This window comes from Heteronotia binoei, chromosome 13 (genome assembly GCF_032191835.1).
Source record: "Heteronotia binoei isolate CCM8104 ecotype False Entrance Well chromosome 13, APGP_CSIRO_Hbin_v1, whole genome shotgun sequence".
NCBI lineage: Eukaryota > Metazoa > Chordata > Lepidosauria > Squamata > Gekkonidae > Heteronotia > Heteronotia binoei.
Genome location: NC_083235.1, coordinates 62,842,642 through 62,867,247, shown reverse-complemented (window position 1 = coordinate 62,867,247; position 24,606 = coordinate 62,842,642). Strand labels below are relative to the sequence as shown.

Sequence of the window (24,606 nt, the reverse complement as noted above, 5' to 3'; positions counted from 1 at the left end):
ACGCCAAGCCATTGTTAGCAGAAGGCGTGGGGTGCAAACCCACTTCAAATGATTATTCCCTGGTTGCAAACAAACTGCTTCTCAATTCAGATACAATTCCAAAATTGAATTTTAACTGTATTTTAAATCTCTTTATACATTTGTGTTCTTTGTTTGGGTTCAGAAAATAAATTTGCTTAGTAATTTACTTTGATTGTTAGCCTCTTATCATGCTTGGGACGGCGAAGGAATAAATAGTATGTGTGCTTTTGTTATTGTTTTTCTTTGAAAGGTTAAGTTGTTGACCAAGGAATTGGAAGCTTTGAAAGATGCTGGGATGAAAGCAGCAGAATCAATGAAAGTGGCAGAGGCAACAAATTTAGAGCTGGAAAAAGAAGTCAGATGCAAGGATTGGGAAATAAAGGATCTTGCGGCTGTAAAAGATGCTCAGTACTGTATTGTTCCTTTGAGGGTTAAGAGAAGTTTCTTTTTAGCTCACCTCGTTTTTCTTCCCACTAATTTGTTGTTAAATTGCCTTTTTTCATGTCTGCAAAAGCAAAATGTGGGTGTTGTTCTCTTTTAGAGTCACATTTGGTATAACAGTGGCTCACTTCACAGTTTTTACAGTGCAGCCAAATGCACCTCAAAGTTACACAGTGCTCTTTTCCAGTGTCTGTATTGCCAGTGTGCTTGTTGTTATGCTCCTTTAATCTCTCTCAAATTAGATATGAACTTTTAGTTTACATAATAGTGGGGTTTTTTGTTATCTAGTATCAAAACACTACTCCCAACATGCTGTCAGTGTGGCTTTCTTTAGTCTGTTATGACTTTTCATGCATTCTCAGTTTTTGCAGAGACATGCACGATGTTATGACTTTTCATGCATTCTCAGTTTTTGCAGAGACATGCACGATTGTACATTTCTATTATAGCAAAGTACAATTGTACACATTGATGCTGCAGATCAACAAAATTGTGCAAGGGACAGTACCCAACCCCAAGAAAGCAGTTATGCATGAACCAAGTTTTTTTTTAAAAAGGCTTCTCTGCAAATATGATCACTTTCTTTGCCAAAATAAATGAAGCAAGACAGCAAGGGCTGGATAGGGCAAGGTAGGCAACGAGAACAGAAGATTGAGGATGGGGTTAACTCAGTGTAGCAGTACATTTCTAAATTGTGTTCTCTTTTACTGGAATGGTGCACATCTTTTCAGAGATGTATTATGTAACATTCTTTGCAATCCTTTGGAAAACCCCTTTTTTGGCCCTGACCTTGGTACCCACAGATAGGGATGCCAGACCCCCCAAGTGGGGGCAGGGTCCCCAACTGCCGGGCCCCACCTCTCCACTGCCAATCAGCTGGCCCGTGGGAGCAAACTTTCCCTAAAAAAAGGAGGAGCTAGCTTGACATTTCAGCCACATGCTTGCATGACCTGGAAGTGATGTAGGCACATTGGGGCTATGAAGGCAATGCTCTGGTTTTTGGGCAAAACCACTATGGTAGAAACTAATTCTACCATAGATTATTTGACCCCAAACCAGAGCATCTTTGTGATGTGCCTACATCACTTCTGTGTCACATTGAAGTCATGTGGACTTGTTGCTGAAACATGCAATGAAACTCCCTGCTCCCAGTAAGCCCACCCCTATCCCCTGCCTGCTGCCTTGAGGGATCTGGCAACCCTACCCACAGGTTTACTTAGCATGGCAATTTAAGGGGTGCAGTGTTGTTTCTTAAAGAAAATAATTTTGAAAAAAAAAAAACAGTTCCACCTTTTAGACTTTAAAAAATGTATGGATCATACATTTTAAGAATAGTCACCTTAATCAGATTTAGTGGATCCCTATTCAATTGGTTCCTCATTGCTCTTGCTTTGCAAATCCATGCTAAATCACACAAAAATTAGGAGTTGCCACCACCCACTGGTGAGTGCAACCACAAAATGGGGTGGACTGGGGTGGCGAGTGCAACCACAAAATGGCTGCTGTAGGAGGTAGAGTCAACCACAAAATGGTGACTGCAGATGCAGGTCTGTCCACAAAATGTGACAAAGGGAGATGATACATAAGTCTAATAGCGGTTCTTTAACATTTCAAGAAGCAGCTCTGTTTAACAGGATGTCTTTTAAAATGAACGTATTGTTTAAAAATATTATTTTCCATATACACTGCTGACATTCAGTCACACAGTAAAGTTCCTTGTGCTTTGGTGGCAGCTGCTGTTGAAGCAACTTTTAAAATATCTGCACAGCCAATGAGAAGTGCACTTGCTTTCTAAAAACAGTTGGGTGCCAGGAAAGGTATTGGTAGGCACCATGTTTCAGACTCCTGTTTATATGATCCTTTTGTTGTCTTCTTTCTGGGAACATTTATTCTCTAGCAGGGCAAATTTAAATTGCTTTCTGATTTCATCCTATCTTTTAAAATTGTTCCTTGAATATTATTTTTCTTCAGATTTTATCCTCATTCTAAGCATCATCCATTTGCGCATAATATTTACATTTTCCTCCAATACCTACCAATTTAGGATACAAGATTTAGAAAGGAGACTTGATTCAGTACAGTTGAGCTGGAAAAAAGAGAAAGAACTATCTGAGAGAAAGTGAGTACTTTAAAGAGATGACATTATATTTTAAGTGTACTGTATTCCTTGGCAATATAATAAAAAGCAGTAATTTGCAGGCCTTTTCTACACATAACCATATAGGTGTTTTGATGTAGCTGAAAGATTTCTGCCTTCAAATTATGATGGTGTCTTAGTGTGTGGGAATATACACATCTAGTACATGTGACTTAATTTGTTTTTTGTATAGAACTTAGTGTGTCCATAAATGAATATGAATAGGTCCTATTCATTGCCATTGGACACCCTGTATTTAATTAAATATTGTCTTCTTTTTTAGGTCTGGGGCTTTCTACATTTTAGCTTCTTCTTTTTTTTTTTGTGCAAGCATTACTTTGCACTGTTTCCAAAGTGACAAGCAGCTACCTCTAATTCATGTTCCTTTCCCCCTGAGTCCACTTATAAACATATTGACAATGAGCCAGTAACCACGAGACTAGCTCTGCATGGGTGGTGTATATTTGGTATAAATGCAGTTTAGGCAAAAAAAAAAAGTCTTAAAGAAGAATTGTTTCAAATGTTGTTTGTAATATTGTATGAGATTCATATTTGAGTAATAGGGTTGCCAGGAGATCCCCTGGTTTGGAGGTCCTCCCCCCACTTGACGGTCATCAGAAGTGGCGGGGAAGGTAAATGTCTGCTGGGCACTCTATTATTCTCTATGAAGACTGGTTCCCATAGGCTGTAATGGAGAATTGATCTGTGGGTATCTGGAGCCCTGAGGGGACTGTTTTTTGTGGTAGAGGCACCAAAATTTCAGCATAACATCCAGTACCTCTCCTCAAAACACAGCCCAAGTTTCAAAAAGATTGGACCAGGGGATTCAATTCTGTGAGCCCCAAAAGAAGGTGCCCCATCCTCCATCATTTCTAAATGGAGGGAAGGCATTTAAAAGGCATGTGGTCCCTTTAAATGTGATGGCCAAATTTCCCTTTGGAGTTCAATTGTGCTTGTCACAACATTGCTCCTGGCTCCACCCCCAAAGTCTTCTGGCTCCACCCCCAAAGTCCCCAGATATTTCTTGAGTCAGACCTGGCAGCCCTATCGAGTAATGTTCTGTTGGGTCCACAGGAGGCTGTTAAAGTGGTTGTTTTATTCAGATTACAGATCATAAACATTTATGAAAAAAGTAAAAAAAAAATACATTTTCCAACTTGCAGTTAGATAATTCCAGTGCTAGCCTGCCCTTGATCCTATCAGGGCTCCTTCAGGGCCTAAGTATATGGTACATTTTTCTTAGCTATGTCCACAGATCAAGTTGGCATTATAATGGTGGCTGATTTGTTTTCAATCCCCTTCTTAATAATCCCCAATATAGCATTTGCCTTTTTTATTGCAGTTCTCTATGACAACTCCAAGATCTCCGTCCTGGTCAGTTACCACCAGTGCAGATCCCATCAGCATTCATGTCTCCCAGGCACAAGGGGGGCTCATTTTGCATCATAATCATGGTACATTGGGAAGAGGGTGCTTAAGTATATTTTCCCCCTTTCCCCCGTACCTGAAATATTCCCTGGAGGATGTTAACATAAGGTTTCCTAATGGGAAGAATAGCTTCCCCGAGACCAATAAAGTTTGGGAAAATGTCTTGAGCGCCCTTTCCCCATATACATAGTCCACATCTGAATCAGGCCAATCTAACCTGGGGGATATGCCCTAGAAAAATGTACTGGGCAGCTATGAACATATGAAGCTGCCTTCTACTGAATCAGACCCATGGTCCATCAAAGTCAGTATTGTCTTCTCAGACTGGCAGCGGCTCTCCAGGGTCTCAAGCTGAGGTTTTCCACACCTATTTGCCTGGACCCTTTTTTGGAGATGCCAGGGATTGAACCTGGGACCTTCTGCTTCCCAAGCAGATGCTCTACCACTGAGCCACTGTCCCTCCCTATATTTCCCATTGTTTGAGAATCTAATAGTTAAACTAATCACATAGGGGGAGAAGATTATGAAACTCAACTGAACGATGATTACCAAAGCAGTCAAATGTCATTAGCTTATAAAATGCACATTGCTAACATCTTTCACTCTACGCAGTGTTTTGTAGAGACAGGGAATAGGAAAATAATATATCGTAGGTGTTTGTTTTTAAAATGTTTAATTCATTCTGAAATAATTTGTGATATTAAATAGCAGAGTTTTTTTCCCCCTTTATAAATCCTATTGCAAGTCTCAGTTTGATAATCCATTTAAACACTTGAAATAAGTACAACTTGCTGTTGTTGCTGTTGGTGAAGGATGCTTCCCCATTCCTTGTCCATAATCAGTGCTGGCTTAACAGCGTTAAGGAAGGAAGGCCTTCAGTTCAGCCAGCTTGCATCTAAGGGTTTCCAGTTGGATGAGATTCAAATTTAATTTAATTTAAATTACATGCCTGTTTGTCTAATTTTTAAAAAAGATATGCAGCAGTAGATCATTTGGCCAGGGAAAAGAATACACAACTCAGTTCAATGAAAGAGGCCCACGCTGAACAAATGCATAAATGGGAGAATCAAATCCAAGAACTGCAAATAAGCAAGGAAACTTTGGAAATAGAACTACGTCAGGCTGAACAGAGGTGTAGAGATTGCCTGAAAGAGAAAGAGGCTGCTGTTGAAAAGTAAGTGTGTCTTGATCTTTGTTAGATTGGTTCCTTACCTGATTTTACTGTGCAGTAGTTAGTATAATTATATAGCATGCAAGGATGTTATTTATTCATATGCATTAATGTTCATGTTTAAATATCTGTTTTCAAGTGCTGATAATATGTCAGCAAATGGTACAGTCCCAAGCAGAGTTGTACCTTTCTTTTCTTTTTCTTTTTCAATTTTAAATAAATTTATTAATATTAATATAACAATAACAATCCAACACATACAACTATTACAATATCTATAACTTTAGCCATCCCGTTATGATTACAATATTATGTAGAGAGACTTAATAGAATACAAAGTCTATATATTTTTCTGGCAGTTGACATGAAACATTTTGTTGTTCTTGTACAAACTTAAAGAAATGATACCATTTTTCCACAAACGTGTTATTGTCTTTTCCGCTTTCTAAAACTTCTGATTGCCAAATTGTGTTTGCTATCTTATCCATTGCTATTATGTCCCAGACCTTCAGGAACCATTGTCTTTTTGTAGGCATTACCTTTGACTTCCAGTGATGCGCTATTAAAATTTTAGCTGCTAATATAAGGAGAGATGTCAAGTCTGCTTTATGTCTTGGCATCTCTTCCCTTCTCCATAAATTTAATAGAATTGATTCTGGGGAGAAAGGAATCTTGTGATTAATAATTAATTCAATAGTTGGTATGATTTTACTCCAAAAACTTAAAACTGTTGGACATTCCCACCAACAGTGTATAAAGGAGCCTACCAAATCACATCCTTTCCAACAATTGGGATCTTTTAGTTTCTTGGCATGGAAAATCTGCTGAGGTGTCAGGTACCAACGTGAATAGATTTTGAAATTTTGTAATCTTAGATTTAATAATGGAGTATGAAATAAATTTGATTGCCAAAGATTCGTAGAGTTGTACCTTTCTAAGTCTATTGAAGTCAGTGGACTTAAAGAATGTAACTCTATTTAGGACTGCACTGTAAAATGGCAGGATTTGCAATCTGGGGGCCTAAATAGAGTATTCTGCATTAAATGTCTTCATATGACATGTTGCAGTTAATGTACTTGGCTAGAGCAGTCTTTTATTTCCCAGTTTCTATGTTGGAAAATTAATATTTTGTATTAGAGGGGTGCTGAAGTTTCTCAGAAGATGGGCATGGGTCCAGAACACACATCCAAGGATCCTGTCAGCATCTATAGGCAGACTCAATCTGAACTTATCCATAACAAAAGGAGAAGCAGGCATTTCAGACACTACCAGATCTGCACTCAACTTTGCTAGCATGCTGTAGTGGAGAAGTGTGGGAGTCTCATCTGGAGAACAAGATTTGATTCCCCATTCTTCCACATGAAGCCTGATGGGTAATCTTGGGTTTTCAAGTCACCAACCACTTTTAACAATTGAACTGGATGAGATGCTGTTGATCTGACAATGACAGAAAAGAATGTCTTCTTTGCTGCCATAACCACCACCTCATAGGCTTGCTTTATAATGTGCTTGGTCTGATTCATCCCGAGTCTTCTGTCAACATCACTCTAGTTGTCTTTTAGTCTTCTTTATGTTGCCCAGTTTTCTTACAAACCAAGGAGCTGGGCATCTCACAGAGCTTGGGAAAGGTCACCAAGGAGAAACTCTTTTTATGGCCCTGGTGAGCTCACCAGGGCCTTCATCGAGTCACTCAGGAGAAATGCTCAGGAAAGCACAGTGTATGGTCTGCTAAGACCCCTAGATCCCTTTCACAAATACTACTGCCAAAACAAATCTCCCCCGTCCTCTAATTATGCATTACCTAAATGCAGAACTTGACGTTTATCCCAGTTAAAATTCATTTTATTTGTTTTAGCCCAGTTTTCCAGCCTGTAAAGATCATCCTGTATCCTGACTCGTCTTCTACTGTATCTGCTACCCCTCCCAATTTAGTATCATCTGCAAATTTAATAACTGTTCCCTCTATTCCTTCATCCAAATAATTTATAAACATATTAAACAGAACAGGTCCCAGAACAGTGTTGAGACACTCCACGTCACTCCTCTCCAAGAGGATGAGAAACCATAAACAAGCTCTCTTTGAGCGCGATCAACCAGTTAGAGATCCACCTAACAGTAATGGGATTCAAACCACATTTTACCAACTTATCAACAAGAATATCATGTGGAACCTTATCAAAAGCCTTATTGGATTAAATATATACTATGTCTATAGCATTCCCCTGATTCAGCAAGGTAGTCAGTTTCTCAAAAAAAGAGATAAGGTTAGTCCGATATGACTTGTTCTTGAGAAACCCATGCGGGCTCTTAGTAATCACAGCCATCCTTTCTAAATGCTCAAGAACTGACTGACTGATGATTTGTTCTAAAACTTTTCAGGGTATAGATGTCAAGCTGACAGGTTGGCAGTCGCCTGGATCCTCCTTTTCCTCCTTAAGAACATAAGAGAAGCCATGTTAGATCAGGCCAATGGCCCATCCAGTCCAACATTCTGTGTCACACAGCGGCCAAATATATACACACACACACACACACACACTGTGGCTAATAGCCACTGATGGACCTCTGCTCCATATTTTTATCTAACCCCCTCTTGAAGGTGGCCATGCTTGTGGCCGCCACCATCTCCTGTGGCAGTGAATTCCACATGTTAATCACCCTTTGGGTGAAGAAGTACTTTCCTTTTATCCGTTTTAACCTGGCTGCTCAGCAATTTCATCGAATGCCCAAGACTTCTTGTATTGTGAGAAAGGGAGAAAAGTACTTCTTTCTCTACTTTCTCCATCCCATGCATTATCTTGTAAACCTCTATCATGTCACCCCTCAGTCGACGTTTCTCCAAGCTAAAGAGCCCTAAGCGTTTCAACCTTTCTTCATAGGGAAGGTGTTCCAGCCCTTTAATCATTCTAGTTGCCCTTTTCTGAACTTTCTCCAATGCTATATCTCCTTCTTGGAGATGAGGACAAGAATTCTAAAAAATAACGACGGGAGGCTCAGAAATTACATCTGCAAGTTCTTTTAGTACCCTTGGATGCAGTTCATCTGGCTCCAAGGACCTCATTTCATTTAAAGTTTATGTACTACCCCAATGCTAATCCTAGGTTGCAGCACCCTTCCCTCATCATGTGTTCCATTTTTGCCATGTTGAGCACCTTTTCCCTCACAAGAGAAGACCGAGGAAGAATAGGAATCGAGCAGTTCTGTCCTCTCTTCATCACCTGTTACTATTTCACTTTCCTGTCCACGAAAGGGGCCTAACATGTCCTTGCACTTTTTCTTACTTTGAACATAAGAAAATAACTTTTTTTGTTGTTTGTTTAGTATTTCTCACTAGCCTAAACTCATACTGAGCTTTAGCTTTCCTAACTTTCTCTCAAAAGGCACTGGTTATTTGTTTATATTCATCTCTGGTTATAAGGCTCTCCTTCCATTTGCTAAATGAGTCTTTTTTTATTTCTCAAGGCCTTAGAAAATGAATATGTAAATGAAGAACAAGGGTACAGTTTTTATCTGTTTTAATTAATAGGAAAGAAACAGTACCCAAGTATCCAACTATATATTTCCAAAATATACAGCCAGCGAAAAGACTAAATTACAGATTGACTAATACATCTAAATTTACATTTGACCTTTGTTTGAATAGCATATGAAAGAGGCTTTTCCCTGGAGATAAGACGGTACAGCCCTCTGTCACTCAGTACTAAACAGCCACAATATTCTTATGAGGCACTCCTCAACAGACAAACAGGGCTGCTCAACTGAAAAAAAAATATATACTACTTTTAGGAAGTGTATTCTTTATAGAAAACCTGTACTATACTAAGTACTTTGAATTCTTAGTAATTTGATCTAAAGTTCTAAAGAGACACTGTAACTGCACATGATATATATTTTCAGTTAATCCCTCTTCACTAAAGGCCACAAGCTCAGGCTATTCTCAGAACTTAAGAGTTTATGAGTGTCCTCAAGTTTAATCTCCAAGACATATCAAAGAAGTAAGCTCAGATGTCTCTTGCAGTCATGCTCCATTGTAATAGCAAGTTAGGGCTGCCATTAATGATCAGTGTCTCAATATTAGCTGGAAATAATTTGGTATCAATACTGTACATCAAGGCCAAAAGATGCTCCTATGCTAATACAGAAGTGGTGTGAGTTCTTCAGTAGCTTATGACACCAGCAATATTTGAACTGTGCCATCTCTTTCATTTTTCTGTATACGTTAAAACTGAATTCTTCATAACGTACATCAGTCAAAAAGATACATATTCCCAAGTCTTCCCCCCCATGAGTCAGCAGTGTGATGCAGTATCTAAAAAGGCAAATATAGTTTTGGGCTGTATCAACAGAAGTATAGTGTCCAGATCACGCAAAGTGATGCTATTACTTTATTCTGCTCTAGTTAGAGCTCACTTAGAGCATTGTGTTCAGTTTTGGGCACCACAGTTTTAGACAAGCTGGAGCATGTCCAGAGGAGGGCAATGAAGATGGTGAGGAGTCTGGAAACCAAATCCTATGAGGAAACGTTGAAGGAGCTGGGTATGTTTAGCCTGGAGAGGAGATGACTGAGAGGTGGCATGATTTATTTATTTATATCCCTCCCTCTCCGCCAAAGGAAGGCTCAGGGCGGCTCACAGATCACTATCTTCGAGTACTTGAAGGGCTGTCATATAGAGGACGGTACAGAGTTTTTTCTTTTACCCCAGAAGGTCAGACCAGAAGCAATGGGTTGAAATTAAATCAGAATAGCTTTCTATTAAAAATTAGGAAGAACTTCCTGACAGAGTGGTTCTTCAGTGAAACAGGGGATGTGATTGACTCTCCTTTTTTAAAACAGAGGCTAGGTGGCCATTTGACAGCAATGCTGATTCTGTGAATTGGGCAGATCATGAGAGGAAGGGCAGTAAGGGTTGCATCATTGCTTAGTTCTCATGGCCCCTTCTTACATGCCCAGGGAATGCTGTTCACCACTTTGTGGGTCAGGCAGCAATTTTTCTCCAGGCTAGTTTGCCCAGGAATCCTGGAGGGTTTTGTTTTGTTTTTTTGCCATCTTCTGGGTGTGGAGCAGGTGTCAGTGGGGATGTGTGTGGGGGGAGGTATTTGTGAGTTTCCTGCATTGTGCAGGGGGTTGGTCTAGATGATCCTTCCAACTCTTTGATTGTATGATTCTAGTTTGATTGATGTCCCTCTACAAATGCCCCTCTATAAATGCAACTATGTAGAGTTACATGTCCTGTACCTCAAACCTAAACATACCTGCCCTAGTGTACAGTTTTTGTGCACACATTTATGCTTCCAATGATAATTCTTTTGAATGCAGGAATTTACATTTATTGCTAGAGGCCAATCTATAGATATCTACATTAGTTTCTTTCGAGTCCAGTCTGAAAAGAGGCATTCATAAGAATTCTTCCTTGTGTGGTTTCCAAAACCAACTTTCTCTTTGGTGTGGTGTGGCTTGAGTAGCCCATTCTAACAGTGCAGTCCTCCGTAGTTACTTGAGTCTGCCTATTAATTTTGGTGATCTTAGACCAGAATAACTGTAAATGACTTATGACAGTATATTTGGAAATGCAAAATATATATATATATATATATATATATATATATATATATATATATATATAATTATACTTCCAAGTAAATAGGATCATGGTGTTAATCACAGAAACTTGATTCTTTTAAACATTACAAAGGAAACGGTGAACCTCAGATCCATCAGAGGGTTAGAAAGGTTTCCACTTGTGAAGTGTGTCTTTTTTCCTTCTCCCCTCTTACTGTGCAGTTTGAAATGACATGTGCAAATGCTTTTCTTTGGCGTTCAGTGTCCCCCAGAGAAAGCATTTGGCAGGGGCATTTTAGGCTGCAGTGCAAGGGGGGAGGAAAATGTGGGCAGAAATCCAAGCTAGTGCGATATGTTCAGAAACTTTACTAGTAGTAACTTGGAAAGGCTAGATGACATCTAAGCAAGTTTGGTTTTGAGAAGGTACTAACTGTAACTAAACTCTTGTCGAAACCAATCAGTGTGCTGGACAATAACATGTCACTGTTCCTTTGAAAATGAAAAATGGTTCCAGAGTTAGCTTTGTAGATTGCTGGGCAGTGAATTTACACTTAGAATGTGGATCAGAATCCCTGCATGCATCCTCGTGCTTTCTGTAGTGGATTTCTCAACTCCATCAGTAGCCCTCCATGTTGATGTGGAACCCAGTGGTGGCAGAAAGAAATACTACCTTCCATAAACCACACAAGTGCTTTCTGGTCACACATGGGAAGTGCATGGATGGGCATTGAAAAAGGCAGCAACGCAGTCTGCTGAAATTCCTTGGAAAGAAGTTGGATTTAAGAAGCCCAGGTATAGCAGGCAAAAAGCATACTGAAGAATTAGTATCAACTGCTAATTAATGGATTATATTTAGTAGCATCTGTATATTAGGTACTTAAAATGAGGAATATATGCAGCACACACAGGCAAACTGATGTGGCAGAAAACGGGGGGGCGGAGCGTCGCTGGAACATGGCGGACGTGTTCTGAAGTAGCTCCTGAACCACCCCCTGTAAATCGGACGTTTAAACTCACCAGACTTCGTCGCTAAAACCCTTCTGATGGGACTGCAAACTAAAAGCAAAAAGAATTCGACTTCTAAAGGAAGAAAATCTGTTGCCGACTTCTTCAGGCCAGAAACTGCAGAAACAGTGAGTCCCCCTCTAACCAGATCGGCATCTAATATGGCCGCCAGTAACCCTCCTTCCCCGGGACCGGGGCAGGAACTTGAAGATCAAGAAGCCCCTTTATGTAAAAGGGACATAGATGTCTTGAAATCCGATATACATCGGTTTTTCACAGAGGCTTTGGAAAACTTTTTGAAACCCATATGATGTGGCAGAAAACACTGTATTTTTTAAAGCATTCTTCACAAGTACCTTTGAATTGTCAACGACTCCATGTATATGGAGAACTGTGACAGAAAAATACAATGTAGTTACATTTTCAGACATCTTAACAGAAATCTCTCTGAAAGAGCAAGTCTACTCAGAAGTAGGTCTCATCCAGTGGGTTTTACTGCCATGAAAATCTCCTCAGGATTGCAGCTTTTGCTGCTTTTTGAATTGACAGAGAGTTCCTGAATGGAACCAGGAAAAGCTTAAACATAGGAAACAATAGTATGTAAATGGTCCAGTTATGAGAAGTACAGGATGCACATTGAACAGAATCCTACTTGGGCTGTAAAACAAACATTTTAAAATGTACTGTGAAGGTGACTACTATAATGTAATAATGAGTAGGTAAGGAGTTGAACTGTATTTTTTATAAGTGCTAGGTAAAGTTCACTGTAAAAAATAATCCTGGAAAACAATGAGTTAATCATTTACCATATATAACTACACCTTAGATGTAAGAAACTTGAAACAAAGTTGAGTTATTGGGTTTTTTCCACTGAAGATACTGTCCATGTAATAGTCCTAAATACACTTTTATAAAGTGTATTTAGGAAAACAATTTCAAAACCATTGCTCTATGTACACATTTATGTCTTGAATCTAGGTGGAGTTTTGGTAGCCTTTCTATATTTACATAAGATGTCTTTTATAATATCTGAAAATCTATACAAGAAAATCTTTAAAACAGCAAAAGAATCCACTCTCAAGTGCAGCAGTTTATGAGTTCATTACTATGCACAGCTGCAGTCTAGCAAAGATCTCAGTAAATAAAATAGCCTTCCTTAGGTAGCTAAAAGAAACCAATAAACAGCCTTTGGGTAAGCAGTCCACATGTGGGGGGGGTGTTACTATCTCCAGTAGAAACTTGTTGAATTTCCAAAGGAGGAAGCACCTGGAGAAGGTTTATAGAAGATGGTTTTAAAAAAGGATAAAACTGTCCATGTACCTATTCCAGGTCATTTGGTGTTTCATAGCTCAAAATCAGTGCTTCAAATTAGACTCTGAAACAAACTGGAAACCAGTAACTATGTTTCAACAGTGGCAGTATTTGAGCCTTTAAACAAAAACCAGTTAAACCATCAAGCTGTTGTGCCTTTTTTATAGGTAGCATATTTATTTGTTCCAATTTTTATTTGTTTCAGTTTCCTTTATCCCACCCTTCTGATGGGCCTTGGCAGCTCTCAGTGTACAAAATAAAATAAAATCATGTTTACAAAGCAAGACAACACAATGCTTGAATCCAACCTGGGTGTTACCAAGGTGTAGATAACTGTTGCAAGGTTGCATATTCCCAGGATATTTTAGCATTATCAACTTTACATGGTAAAAAGGACACTTTGAACCTCAGATGTCATCATGAGTAAAAGTGGATCTAAAAGCACTCCCATACTATGACCTATCTGTAAGGGGGAATGACTCCTTATCCAGAATAAGATGAATATTGTTTCTATAGTTTACCAATAATACTTCTTCTGTGAGATTAAGCTACAGGTTTATTAGTTCTCATCCATCCCATACTGATTCAGGACATTCTCCACCACATCTTGTGTAAATGAAAAGAAGAAATGCAACTGAGTATAATCAGCATTCTGGCTACTTCTCACTTCAAATCCAATGGTTTGTGTAGATGACATGGAAGAGAAAATTGAATACTGTGGCAATCCATGGTATTAATGCTGTGGGGTGAAGCCGAAATCCTCCCTCCATCTCCTTTAGGAATCCAAACAGGAGTGGAAGTGTAGGATCATGATATTCCCGCCCCCCCCATTCCAGATAGCTGTTCCAGAAGAATGACATGGTTTACAATATCAAAAACTGCATAAAGTTCAGAATTAGTAGAGTTGCATTCTCTGTGTTCTTCTGGCAAAAAAGTTGACAAGATTGACCCACAGTTTCATTTCTAAAACTGAGCGGTGTCAGGTTCCAGAATGTCAGCGCTATGGCAGAACAACTCAAGTAATTCTTGGGTCACGTAATATTTGCTCCAGATAATTAGCACGGGCTATTGGCCTGCATAATTACTTCCCATTTTAATCTACAGGAGGAACCTACTTTGAGCATAATGGGAAACTGCAATGTGCAAAGCAATTGCTCTCACATTTACCTTATGTTTACCTTCATGTATTGTATAAGGAATAGGGAATAAAAAACAAGAATACCCTACAGCAGCTATAAAAAAGTCTTGAGTTCTTTTCCATGCAGTGCACTTGCTCCGTGGAATTAATTGCCATCAGATACTGAAAAGTCCAAAAGAATACTAGAATTCTAAAAATGGATTCAGTATAACAAAATACTACTCTAGCAATGGCAATTTTATCCCAGTTGATTGATTTTGGACAAGCTCATCTCCTTAATTGTAAATAGGAATGTGTGATGTATATCAAAGGACAAGAATAATTAAGAATGTAAATCATTTTGTCAGTTAAAACTGGTATATAAATAAGTACTAAACAACATAGTTGCTCCTAAATCTTCATTGGATGCTGTCTGAGACTGCTGTTCTTGGTTCCTAAAAGAGTAGAATTATGTGCTTCAGTATCTGGTTTGCCTAGGCCTGTAGCCATGGTGGGGCCTACAGTGTCCTGGCCCCACCGCTGAAACCCAGAGGCCAGGACTCCGGCCCCACCACATACCACCTTGACTCGCTCCCACCACGCTGTCACCACCTCCAAGCCACTCGCTAGCCAGCCAGACCAAGATGGCACTCCCTTGCTCCCTGCCTTGCATGGTGACTGCCTTGCATGGGGTGGCCATCCTTCTGAGCAACAACCTACCTGGCTGTAGAGGAGGCAAGAGGCATGCACAGTGGTGCTTGGGGACACACAGCCACTCAGAGGGCCCCAGGAGTGCCTCCCATTTAAAGGCAAAGTAGATACCCACCAATGGCACTGTGCTCACATTTGCCACAGCAACTGCCATTATCCCTCACCTGCCTTCTCTGGGGCTTGCCTCACCAATACCCAGCCCAGCTTGCCCCAGTCACCCCACGCCGGCCAGCTGGCCTGCCCACCTCCCCTGATGCCCCATATCACGAGCTAGGGGCAGAGTGGGGTGATGGTGCTGCCTCCCGGCCCAGACTTCTAGACGTTCATAGGGTGACAAGCATTCTGAGTCCCTGGCGTGAATCCCCTCTGGATTTGGGAAAACAACAGGGCAATTGCTCAATCCGGGAACTGGGGTGGAAGGGAGAGAAGAGAGCTGCCTGCAAGGCAGCAGGATGCCTTGGTTCTGATCCAAGCATGTTGGTGGTTATTGGCGGCACCCTGGTCTTAAACAAAATATGTATCTCTGCGCCCACCAAACTTTAAAACCTGGCTACCGCCCTGGGTTTGCCACTTCATATATTGTTTAAAGCTAGAGTATATTATTTTTATTTTATTCATAGAGAAATCTGTATAGCGGTAGTGAAGAACCTGCCCTAGATCCCCCCACTAAACCATTGGAAGTTGCCAGTCTATTCTGTAAGCCATGCTGTAAGCAAAGTGTCCTGCAGCTATATATAGATTTAAGGGAAACCAAATCCTGTTCCCTAGACCAAGAACGTGCTGAAAGGAGACCGCAGCTCAAGTGGAAGGCATCAGCACTGTAAGGGGAAAATATGGTCTCCATAATGGATTCTTCTAGAGCCAATTAGGGAAGCTAATGTTTGAGATCGTAATTTCTGCACTGAGGAAGTGTACTCTTAAACCCAAAGCCTTTAATACATGGAGTCCATATAAGAGTAACAGTGATATCCATCATCCCCTGTTGTTAATTCCTTATGGTAGCTAGTCTGATGATTGTAGCTAGTAGGTGATGTCTCCATGTCTTCATTTAATTCTTTAAAAAAAATACACTTTTATCCTTATGATTGTTAGAGCATCTTGTGGCAATGAGTTCCACAGATTAGCCTTTTTATAAAGTAAAGAGAAATTTATTTTGTAATTCTTAAACGTATAGCCCCCGTTTGGATGGATGATCTTGATTTTTTTTTCTTTCAGAAAAAGAGCAGGGTTACCCCAGCTGAATCCCTCTCAAATACGAATGCTAGAAAAAAACATTACAACAACAGAAGTTCTTGAAACCATACAACAATTGAAACCAAACACCTCACCTGGCAGAGACGGTCTTCGCCCTGAATATTATAAAATTTTTAAAGCAGATCTGGCAGCCCTTTAGCAATCCTGTGTAAACATATTTTAGCATCTGGACACATGGCCAAAACTTGGTAGGAAGCCAATATTATTACAATCCCAAACCAAATAAAGATCGTCAGGACCTTCCTCATATCGACCAGTCTCACTGCTGAACGTCGATAACAAAATCTTTATCAAAATCCTTGCAAACAGATTAAAAACTATTTTACCTGAATATATAAAGCCAGATCAAACTGGCTTTATATACAAAAAGAACATTGTTGACAACACACGCCGCCTGCTGAATATAATCTCACACTGTAAAACCAATCATATTGAAGCATTACTACTCTCACTTGACGCCACTAAGGCATTCGATAGCATGGAAGTCCCATTTTAAAAAACAGTATTAAAAGGTATGGGATTTGGCACTAAGTTTAATAATGCAATTCAGGCCCTATATAATAACCCCTCGGCCAAACTGCTCAAAAATGGTCATTTTTCAGAATTGATAACTCTACAAAGAGGAACGAGGAAGGGCTGTCCTCCGTCCCCACTCCTTTTTGCTCTAACTATTGAGCCATTAGCTGAGGCTATTCGGGCAAATCCCTTAATAAAAGGAATAGACATAGGCTCCACTACACACAAAATAGTGCTGTACTCTGATGATGTTTTCTTATGTTTAACTAACCTTCTAGATTCCTTAAAAGAAATCTGTGTTACAGCACTTTAGTACAATCTCAGGGCTAACCTTTAGCCAAATAAAATCAGATATATACCCAATAAACATGTCTGATTCAAAAATCCACACCATTAAACACTCCTTTCCTTATAATTGGATATCAAAAAACTGGAACTTTAGTTTATTCTAAGTGCAGGGAAACCTGTTGCATGGATACTCCATGTCCATGGCAAATGCCTCTATGAATGCGATAAAAGCTACAGAATGTTTATCTTGTAGAAACAATTGTAATTTACATCAAAGGTCCCTGGATGAGAATCACTTTGATCTTTTTCTCATTTTTCAGTTTTCTGGAATCCCAAAGCACTGTCATTTGCTGTCATTGCAATAATATGTAACTATCAGTTCCATTTATTTAAGTTTCTGATTTTCTAAATGCTTTGCATGCCCCTCAGGTCATTTGCATAAGGCTGAACTTCTGAATATATCATTTTTTGTTTTTTATTTTATTCTAAGTAGATACTCCACAAATTTTATCAAGTGCGCTCATGTACTATTTTGTATAGACTCGAACAACAGCTAGCGGTGCTGCAGTCAAGCTGGGATTCTCAGGTAGCTCAGATCCTCAGGGAGTCGATTTCAAAAGACCTTCGGATTCAAGTACTACAAGAAGAAGAGATGAAACTGAGAGCACAAGTGACTAGTTTACTACAAGATATTGAAAGGTAAATAGCTTTGAGTGATTGCTAAACCTTGATTTTATCAGGACCATTTTGCATGATCTAAGTTTATCCCATTTGTCGTCTACAATTTCAATATCACAGTATCCTGTCTTTACATAAAAATGGGTTTAGGGAGATGGCAGTGGTAGACAGGAGAATGATGACCAAGGAGGGGAGTCAGAGAGAGGGAAAGTGCTGGGAAAACTACCATGGGGATGCTCCAGCAATGAGAGAACCATCACTTGAGTGGAAGCACCCTCAATTTCAGATCCACACTCTGTAGCATTCCTGCTAGTTCCTCATCAGATTACAGGTTACAGTATCAGATTACGGTATCCTCATCAGATTACAGTATCCACCATCTAGAGGAGACACGTTTTTTGTTTTACCTGCATGCAACAGATAAACCCATAACATTTTTATGTTTTAATTTTTTTAAATTGTTTTTTTATTCCTCCATTCCCTGGGTTATAAATCACTAGAACAGATATTCTCTCATTATTCCTAGGGCTAATCCCCTGAAAAACCTTAATTACAAACCTGAAACTATCAGACTTTGCAAATATTGTATCAGCAATAACATCCATTCACTGTTGTTAATTTCATGAAATATCAGTTTTGGAAATGGAAGATTTTCCACCCCAGTCTCTGGCTGTTGGATGTGTCTGCTCTGGTCTAATATTTTGTTGGTCCACTTCTCTATTAAAGTAAATTTTCACATTGTTTTGTAAATGTCTACATATCTGACAAAATACCTGCAATAATAAACCACCAAATTATTTGAAGTCATACAAACCATTTACAACCATCCTTGTGTGGCTTTGTTTGTATAGAAAGGCAAGATATAAATGTAGTAAATAAATAAACAGTGTATTTTCAAAATAATGTCAACCCTATTTGAAGCAATGCAACAAACATACTCTTCACCTGTTGGAAGATTCTTTCTCAACTGCACGTGTGTAATGATACCTTTTGGATTTTCATATATCTAGATTTTTTAAAAATGTGGTTAATATTCCACTCATAATGCACTGCCTGAATACTGGTGGACTGAAGTTCTTTATCCTATAGACTACACATCTCAGTTGTAAAAGCTTAAAGAAAAAACTCACAATGAAGCATTCACTATATTGAATTTATTGATCTTAACTGAGAAGCTAAAAATACACACTTCATTTCTCCCTGTCTTAGGTATAAACAGCAGCTTTTACTAGCATCAGAGAGAGAAGATGCTTTGGAAAGAGCTAAAGTGCAAATAGAGCTGGACTGGCGGAGGCATTCTGAGAATGCTGAAAGAGATCAATATCAGAAATCAGAGGCGCTAATACAAAGCTTGTTGACAGCTAGGGACCAGGTCAGTGTTGCATCACATTCATTGCAGCTTAGCACAAAGGATTGCCATAGGCATTTTTTCATTATGGGTGATCTGATGTTTTTGAACTGGCCATTCTAACAAATATGTAAGGTGTATCATCTTATCCTGGCATACTTTGAACACACTTTCTGAAATATATAGTGTCTCTATTGACTAGGGAGGTAAAAACATTAAGTGTTTATGTGAATTAACAATAAAGATTTTTTTGCTAGTTATATATTGCTGTAAACATATTAGCTGTAAACGTGGACTATATTGCTGTAAACATATTAGCTGTAAACGTGGACTATTGCACCCTTCTTAAATCTTCGTTCGCGAAGCCAAGCCGAGAGAGAGAGAGAAACATATTAGCGTTTTCCAAGTCTTGGAGAGCTGAGAAAGGGTTACTGTGCATTCTAACATCATCTGTGTATTTGTTAATATTAGCCTTCCTTTGAATCGTCTACACACAAGGCTGACACCAGTGTGTATTACCATGTTAATTTTCTTAACAAAAATCCACAGCGGAGCTAATAATATGTAAGAATATGTATGTCAGTTAGATTTTGAGCTCATTAACATTTAAACCTTTAAGTGATGTAAAGTGTTGATCGCTTAAACATTTATTTTATTAAACAAAATGTGCATTTCTAATGCTGATCCAATGAATGCAAAGAAGCAGTTTGGTTGCAGTTTGGGTAAACAGCACCACTGGGCCTTAATCTAGGGGGTGAGTGGGGGGTTTATTGTATTTTGCATGTTTTAAATTGGAATTTGTGCCCTGCCTAGAACTATGAGAAATGAGGGGTGTAAATATTTTAATAAACTAAATAAACCTAGGAGCAGCTGATTCTTCTAAGGAGGATTGCTTGTGGCTACAGCACCAAGGAGTGGGTGTGGGGGAGGGTGCTGAAAGGCAAAAGGGGAGGTTACCTTACTCCATTAACCCCATTTTACAACCCAGGTTTGAATAACACATGCACAACCTGGCTTGGAATAAATTGGCCACAACTTTATTGGTTACAGCTGAATCGGGCGCTCCTGGAAGGGCGGGTGAATGGAGCAAGCCAGCAACCCTGCAGATTGGCTGCAAGGCAGAGAGGTGGTGAAAGGAGCCAGTCTGTTTCCCTCCCCATTAAAAGACCCCACCAGCTGGAGGGAGGCAAATCGGCTCCTTTCACCTCCTCTCTGCAAGGCGGGGAAACCAGCCCCACATCCCTGATCTGCCTCCCTCTGGCTGTTTAAATGGGGAGGGGGAGACAGATCACCTGCCTTTGCCGCCTCCCCACAAAACACCCAACGGGGTGTTTAAATGGGGAGGGAGAGGCACCTGCCACCTGGTTCCTGACAGTGCTCTTATAGTTGTAGTCAAGCCCATTGGCCATCCCTAAGGCTTTGCAGCCAGATATCTATCCCCCAGCAAGTCTCCCCAAAGGCAGCCCCCGGGCTTCCCTCCCCACCGGGGTTTTTAAAATGTTTTGAGGGGAGGCGCCATTTTATGGTTTTGCCCCCACTCAAAAAATCCAGCCCTGGCACCAAGTCAATGCTTGTGCAATCCCCCAAGTTGTTTTCACTAAGTTGTATAACTAGCACACTTGGATGCTGGTAATGATGTAAGCAGCACTGTACTGTGGGTAGAAGGGCATCCCATCTCACAGCTCACTTGCCCAACCAAATAACTCACACTGTGTCTTGCAATCCAAGGTCCCTGCCCCCAGCCTGACAAGAAAGAAAAGCAGCATATAAATAAAATAGGTGAATAAAATATTTTTATGACAACACGTAATGGTAATTAGTAAACCATAGCCAGATTGTGTCTTGCATACATTGCAGTATGTTGCTTACTGATCTAAAACAATGTGTTTGATCTTTTTTTCTTTTAAAAGTTGTGCTGCACTTAGTATTTCTTGTCGAAGGATGCAGACTGTTATTATCTAGGCTGAGACAAGTTAAGTATTAAGACAGGAAGGAAGATTAATTATTGTAGGGGAAGAAGGCTTTCAAAGGAACCAGAAGCTCCAGGAACTTACTCTTGAAAGAAATCCTGCATGATAGTTGAGAACTTGACAACTCAACGTAGCAACAAAGGCGATACGTTCTTTAGCACAAGACTCATGTTATCGTAATTCTCTTTTGTAGGTTACTGCTGAGCTTCAAAAGAAGGAACAGAAGTTGCATGAAGTGGAAATGGCCCTGTCTTCTGTAACCCTTGAGAGAGACCAAGCTGTTGAGGTACTTAAGAAATATGGTCTCTTGCCAGGAGGAACAAAACAGGTTAGAATTTCTTATGCTATTTATTGATTTGAATTAATCCTAGGACAACTCACCTTTTGACTAAACTGTTTCTAGGATATATTGCACCTGACGACAGCTTCATATGTGACAAAATTCCTACATGAAAATCATTTCCATATAGGAAACGGTATATAGCCTGCATGTAGTTTGTCACATGATATATACATTTATGTATTTTTATTGTATATATGGGCATTTAAAAACCACAACTGGATGTAGTTTTGTAACGTGCATGTAGCACATATGCCTCTAACAAAACACATGCAGGAGCAGTCTTCAGATCTAACAACATGCATATGAGAGGAATGGAAACATTCTGTCTTCCTCATCCCACTATAGCTCACTGCTGTTCATGGAATATTGTTCTTGGAGTAGGGCCCCATACATGGATCTGTGTAATGTATGAGAGCTAAAGAGTTTTTTGTAAGACGTTATGGATTAGACATTTATGATTCCTTTGAGTACTGGATTTGTGGGTACTGAAGCCCTGATGCCACTAGATAATTGAGACAACCTTGAGTGTGAAAGGTTCTCTCCCTTCAGTATATTTTAAACTATTTGTTAACCCAATCCATAGGCAGGCAATAAAAAGACAACACTTACGGATGAATTTTCATTTGTGTTTCTTTTGATTTGATTTGACAGAGCTTTTGGGTGAATTTAATTTGTGTTTCTTTTGATAGGAACTTTCTGTTTTATCATGCCTAAATTGCTCAGCTTTGATTCCATAGCGGTGATCTGAAGCGCTGGTGGCCTTTCTAGCCTGATAAATGCTTCCAGGATGATAGTTCTTTGCTTGTGCTGTGATTTCTCTTCTTGTCATGTTGGTTGAATGGTTGCTCAGTGTTTAAATTTTTGTGGAAGTTGGGAAGTAGATAAAGCATATCTGTCTTGGACAATAAAGTGCTCCAGTCAGTCCAGTAAAATTGCACAAGTCTCCTGGACATATGACAGAGCCCCGTGGTGCAGAGTGTTAAAGCTGCAGTACTGCAGTCCTAAGCTCTGCTCACGACCTGAGTTCGATCCCCGGTGGAAGCTGGGTTTTCAGGTAGCCGGCTTGAGGTTGACTCAGCTTTCCATCCTTCCAAGGTCGGTAAAATGAGTCCCCAGCTTGCTGGGGGGAAAGTGTAGATGACTGGGGAAGGCAATGGCAAACCACCCCATAAAAAGTCTGCCGTGAAAACGTTGTGAAAGCAACGTCACCCCAGAGTCGGAAACAACTGGTGCTTGCACAGGGGACCTTTCCTTTCCTTTCTTGGACATAAGGAAAGTACATAAATTATAGAAGAATGAACATTATTTTTTCTGTATATATTTTGTATGCTTTGTTTAATATATCCAGTATTCCAAATGGAATATCTGTAAACTACTTAGCGCAACTCACTTTTTTTTTTTGAGGCGGGGAGGGGGGGAAGTCTACCTGCTGGGCAAGTACAAATGGCATATCCCACTTTTAAGTAGACTTGGGTCCTGTTATTTGACAGATGGCAGTTCATCAGGGCTTTTCTGACTGTTGTAATGGCTAAATAAGTCAACATGCCTCTTCAGCTCGTTCTCCCTTGGAAGGATTAGGAGACCTGGATGTGTAGTCCAGCTCCGTTGTCCCAGAGGGAAGGGGTTCCCCTATCTCCCCTATAGTCTTCTTTTCCTGCCTATGGAGAAGGCAGCATTTGGAGAGAGCTGTGCTTTCATTTTTAGAGCTCTCTTTGATGTCCAGCATCTAGATTCATAACATTTGTCCTTCCCATATCTCACAAAGCCAGTAAGGTAACACACTTTGTCTCAAGAGAGCCTAGGGAATTTGCGGCTTTGCAGTACTGCATGGAAATGGCAGGGGACCTAGGTAATGAAGCCATCAGCAGGATCTTTCATCCTCTGGGCCTCAGGAGGTATTATGTGCTCAGCAGAGCTCCAAAGGCCCTATATCAGGACATTGAACTCTTCCCAAATCATTCCCCTTCTTCCTCTGTGAGTGAATGGGTAAGGGACAAGATGGTGGTGAGTGCCAGAGAAGGAGCATGCTTTCTTCTTGCGAGAATGTAGCCACACCTTTCTCCCCTGGACTAGGGTTGAGCAAGATAGCACTGAAACTGGAGCAGAAGTACTCTGACCTACTCCCTCCAGGGATGCCAGAGGGCTTCCAGCAGTGGTTGGAATCTTTTATGGAAGGGGCTATGGGCAGAAAGGATCGTAGCAGCCACAAGCATCAGCACTCTCCCCACCCCCCACCCCACCCCCGGAGGCAATCCTGAAGTATTGTGGTGCAAGAAGCTACCCTCTGGAGTCATATGGGGACAGGACCCTCTCAAGGTCCTCATCTAGCCTACAAGAAAGCAAATGCTGATTGTTACATGTTACTTATGAGTAGACCTACACATCACTCGCATGTAGATCATTAAACAAATTTAGATAATTCCCCTGTTCTCTCCAATAGTAGTCCTGACCTGACCAAAAAGGAGGAAGGTCAGATCAGTAACGAGAGTCACGCCACTCCTCCAAAGCCCAAGAGCCTTTTTGCCACTGAGATCTTCCTTCATCTTTTGCTTCTGCTCTAAAGTTCCAGAAGCTTTCTACTCCTGTGGTGGAACTTCCACATCAGGAGGAAGAAGAAGAAGAAGAAGAAGAAGATGAAGAAGATATTGGATTTATATCCCGCCCTCCACCCTGAAGATTCTCAGAGCGGCTCACAATCTCCTTTACCTTCCTCCCCCACAACAGACACCCTGTGAGGTGGGTGGGGCTGGAGAGGGCTCTCCCAGCAGCTGCCCTTTCAAGGACAACCTCTGCCAGAGCTATGGCTGATCCAAGGCCATTCCAGCAGGTGCAAGTGGAGGAGTGGGGAATCAAACCCGGTTCTTCCAGATAAGAGTCCGCACACTTAACCACTACACCAAACTGGCTCTCCACTACACCAAACTGAGGAAGGAGTTTCTGATTTGAAGAGGGTTTAGGAGGTTATGGCCAGCTCTAGCAGCAGACTCAATCTTGCCCTTCCTTAAGGTACCTGGCCATGTACTGAGAAATGAATAAAATCAGCCTACTCATTCCAGGTTTCAGGTGTCTCAGGCTAAGAAGTGTCATGCCTGCCCAACTTCAACAGACCAATTCCTGCATATCCTGGTGTGGATACTCCTGTGGCTAATATGGTGTCCAGATCAGAACTCCTCGTGGAGGGGGGAGGGGCACTTTAAGAGGCTGCAGTCCATGTGAGTGACACAGCCCAGTGCCGAGCCTGTCAGATCAGTGCCCTCTTTATCTAGGCTTCAGTGGCTTACTGCCTTTTCAGCCTGTACATCATTCT

At 40.5% G+C, this 24,606-nt stretch overlaps 1 protein-coding gene across 2 annotated transcripts in view; it reads left to right on the top strand.

Moving 5' to 3' along the window:
* The window catches only part of CCDC57 (coiled-coil domain containing 57), an 87,342-nt gene that overhangs the window by 19,637 nt on the left and 43,099 nt on the right, over window positions 1-24,606 (top strand). For both annotated transcript variants that reach the window (XM_060253057.1, XM_060253059.1), the window contains exons 5-10: window positions 272-429; window positions 2,507-2,581; window positions 5,001-5,201; window positions 17,501-17,659; window positions 18,848-19,010; window positions 21,150-21,284. In XM_060253057.1, the coding sequence (XP_060109040.1) occupies window positions 272-429; window positions 2,507-2,581; window positions 5,001-5,201; window positions 17,501-17,659; window positions 18,848-19,010; window positions 21,150-21,284 (891 nt within the window). The remainder of the gene's footprint in view (window positions 1-271; window positions 430-2,506; window positions 2,582-5,000; window positions 5,202-17,500; window positions 17,660-18,847; window positions 19,011-21,149; window positions 21,285-24,606) is intronic.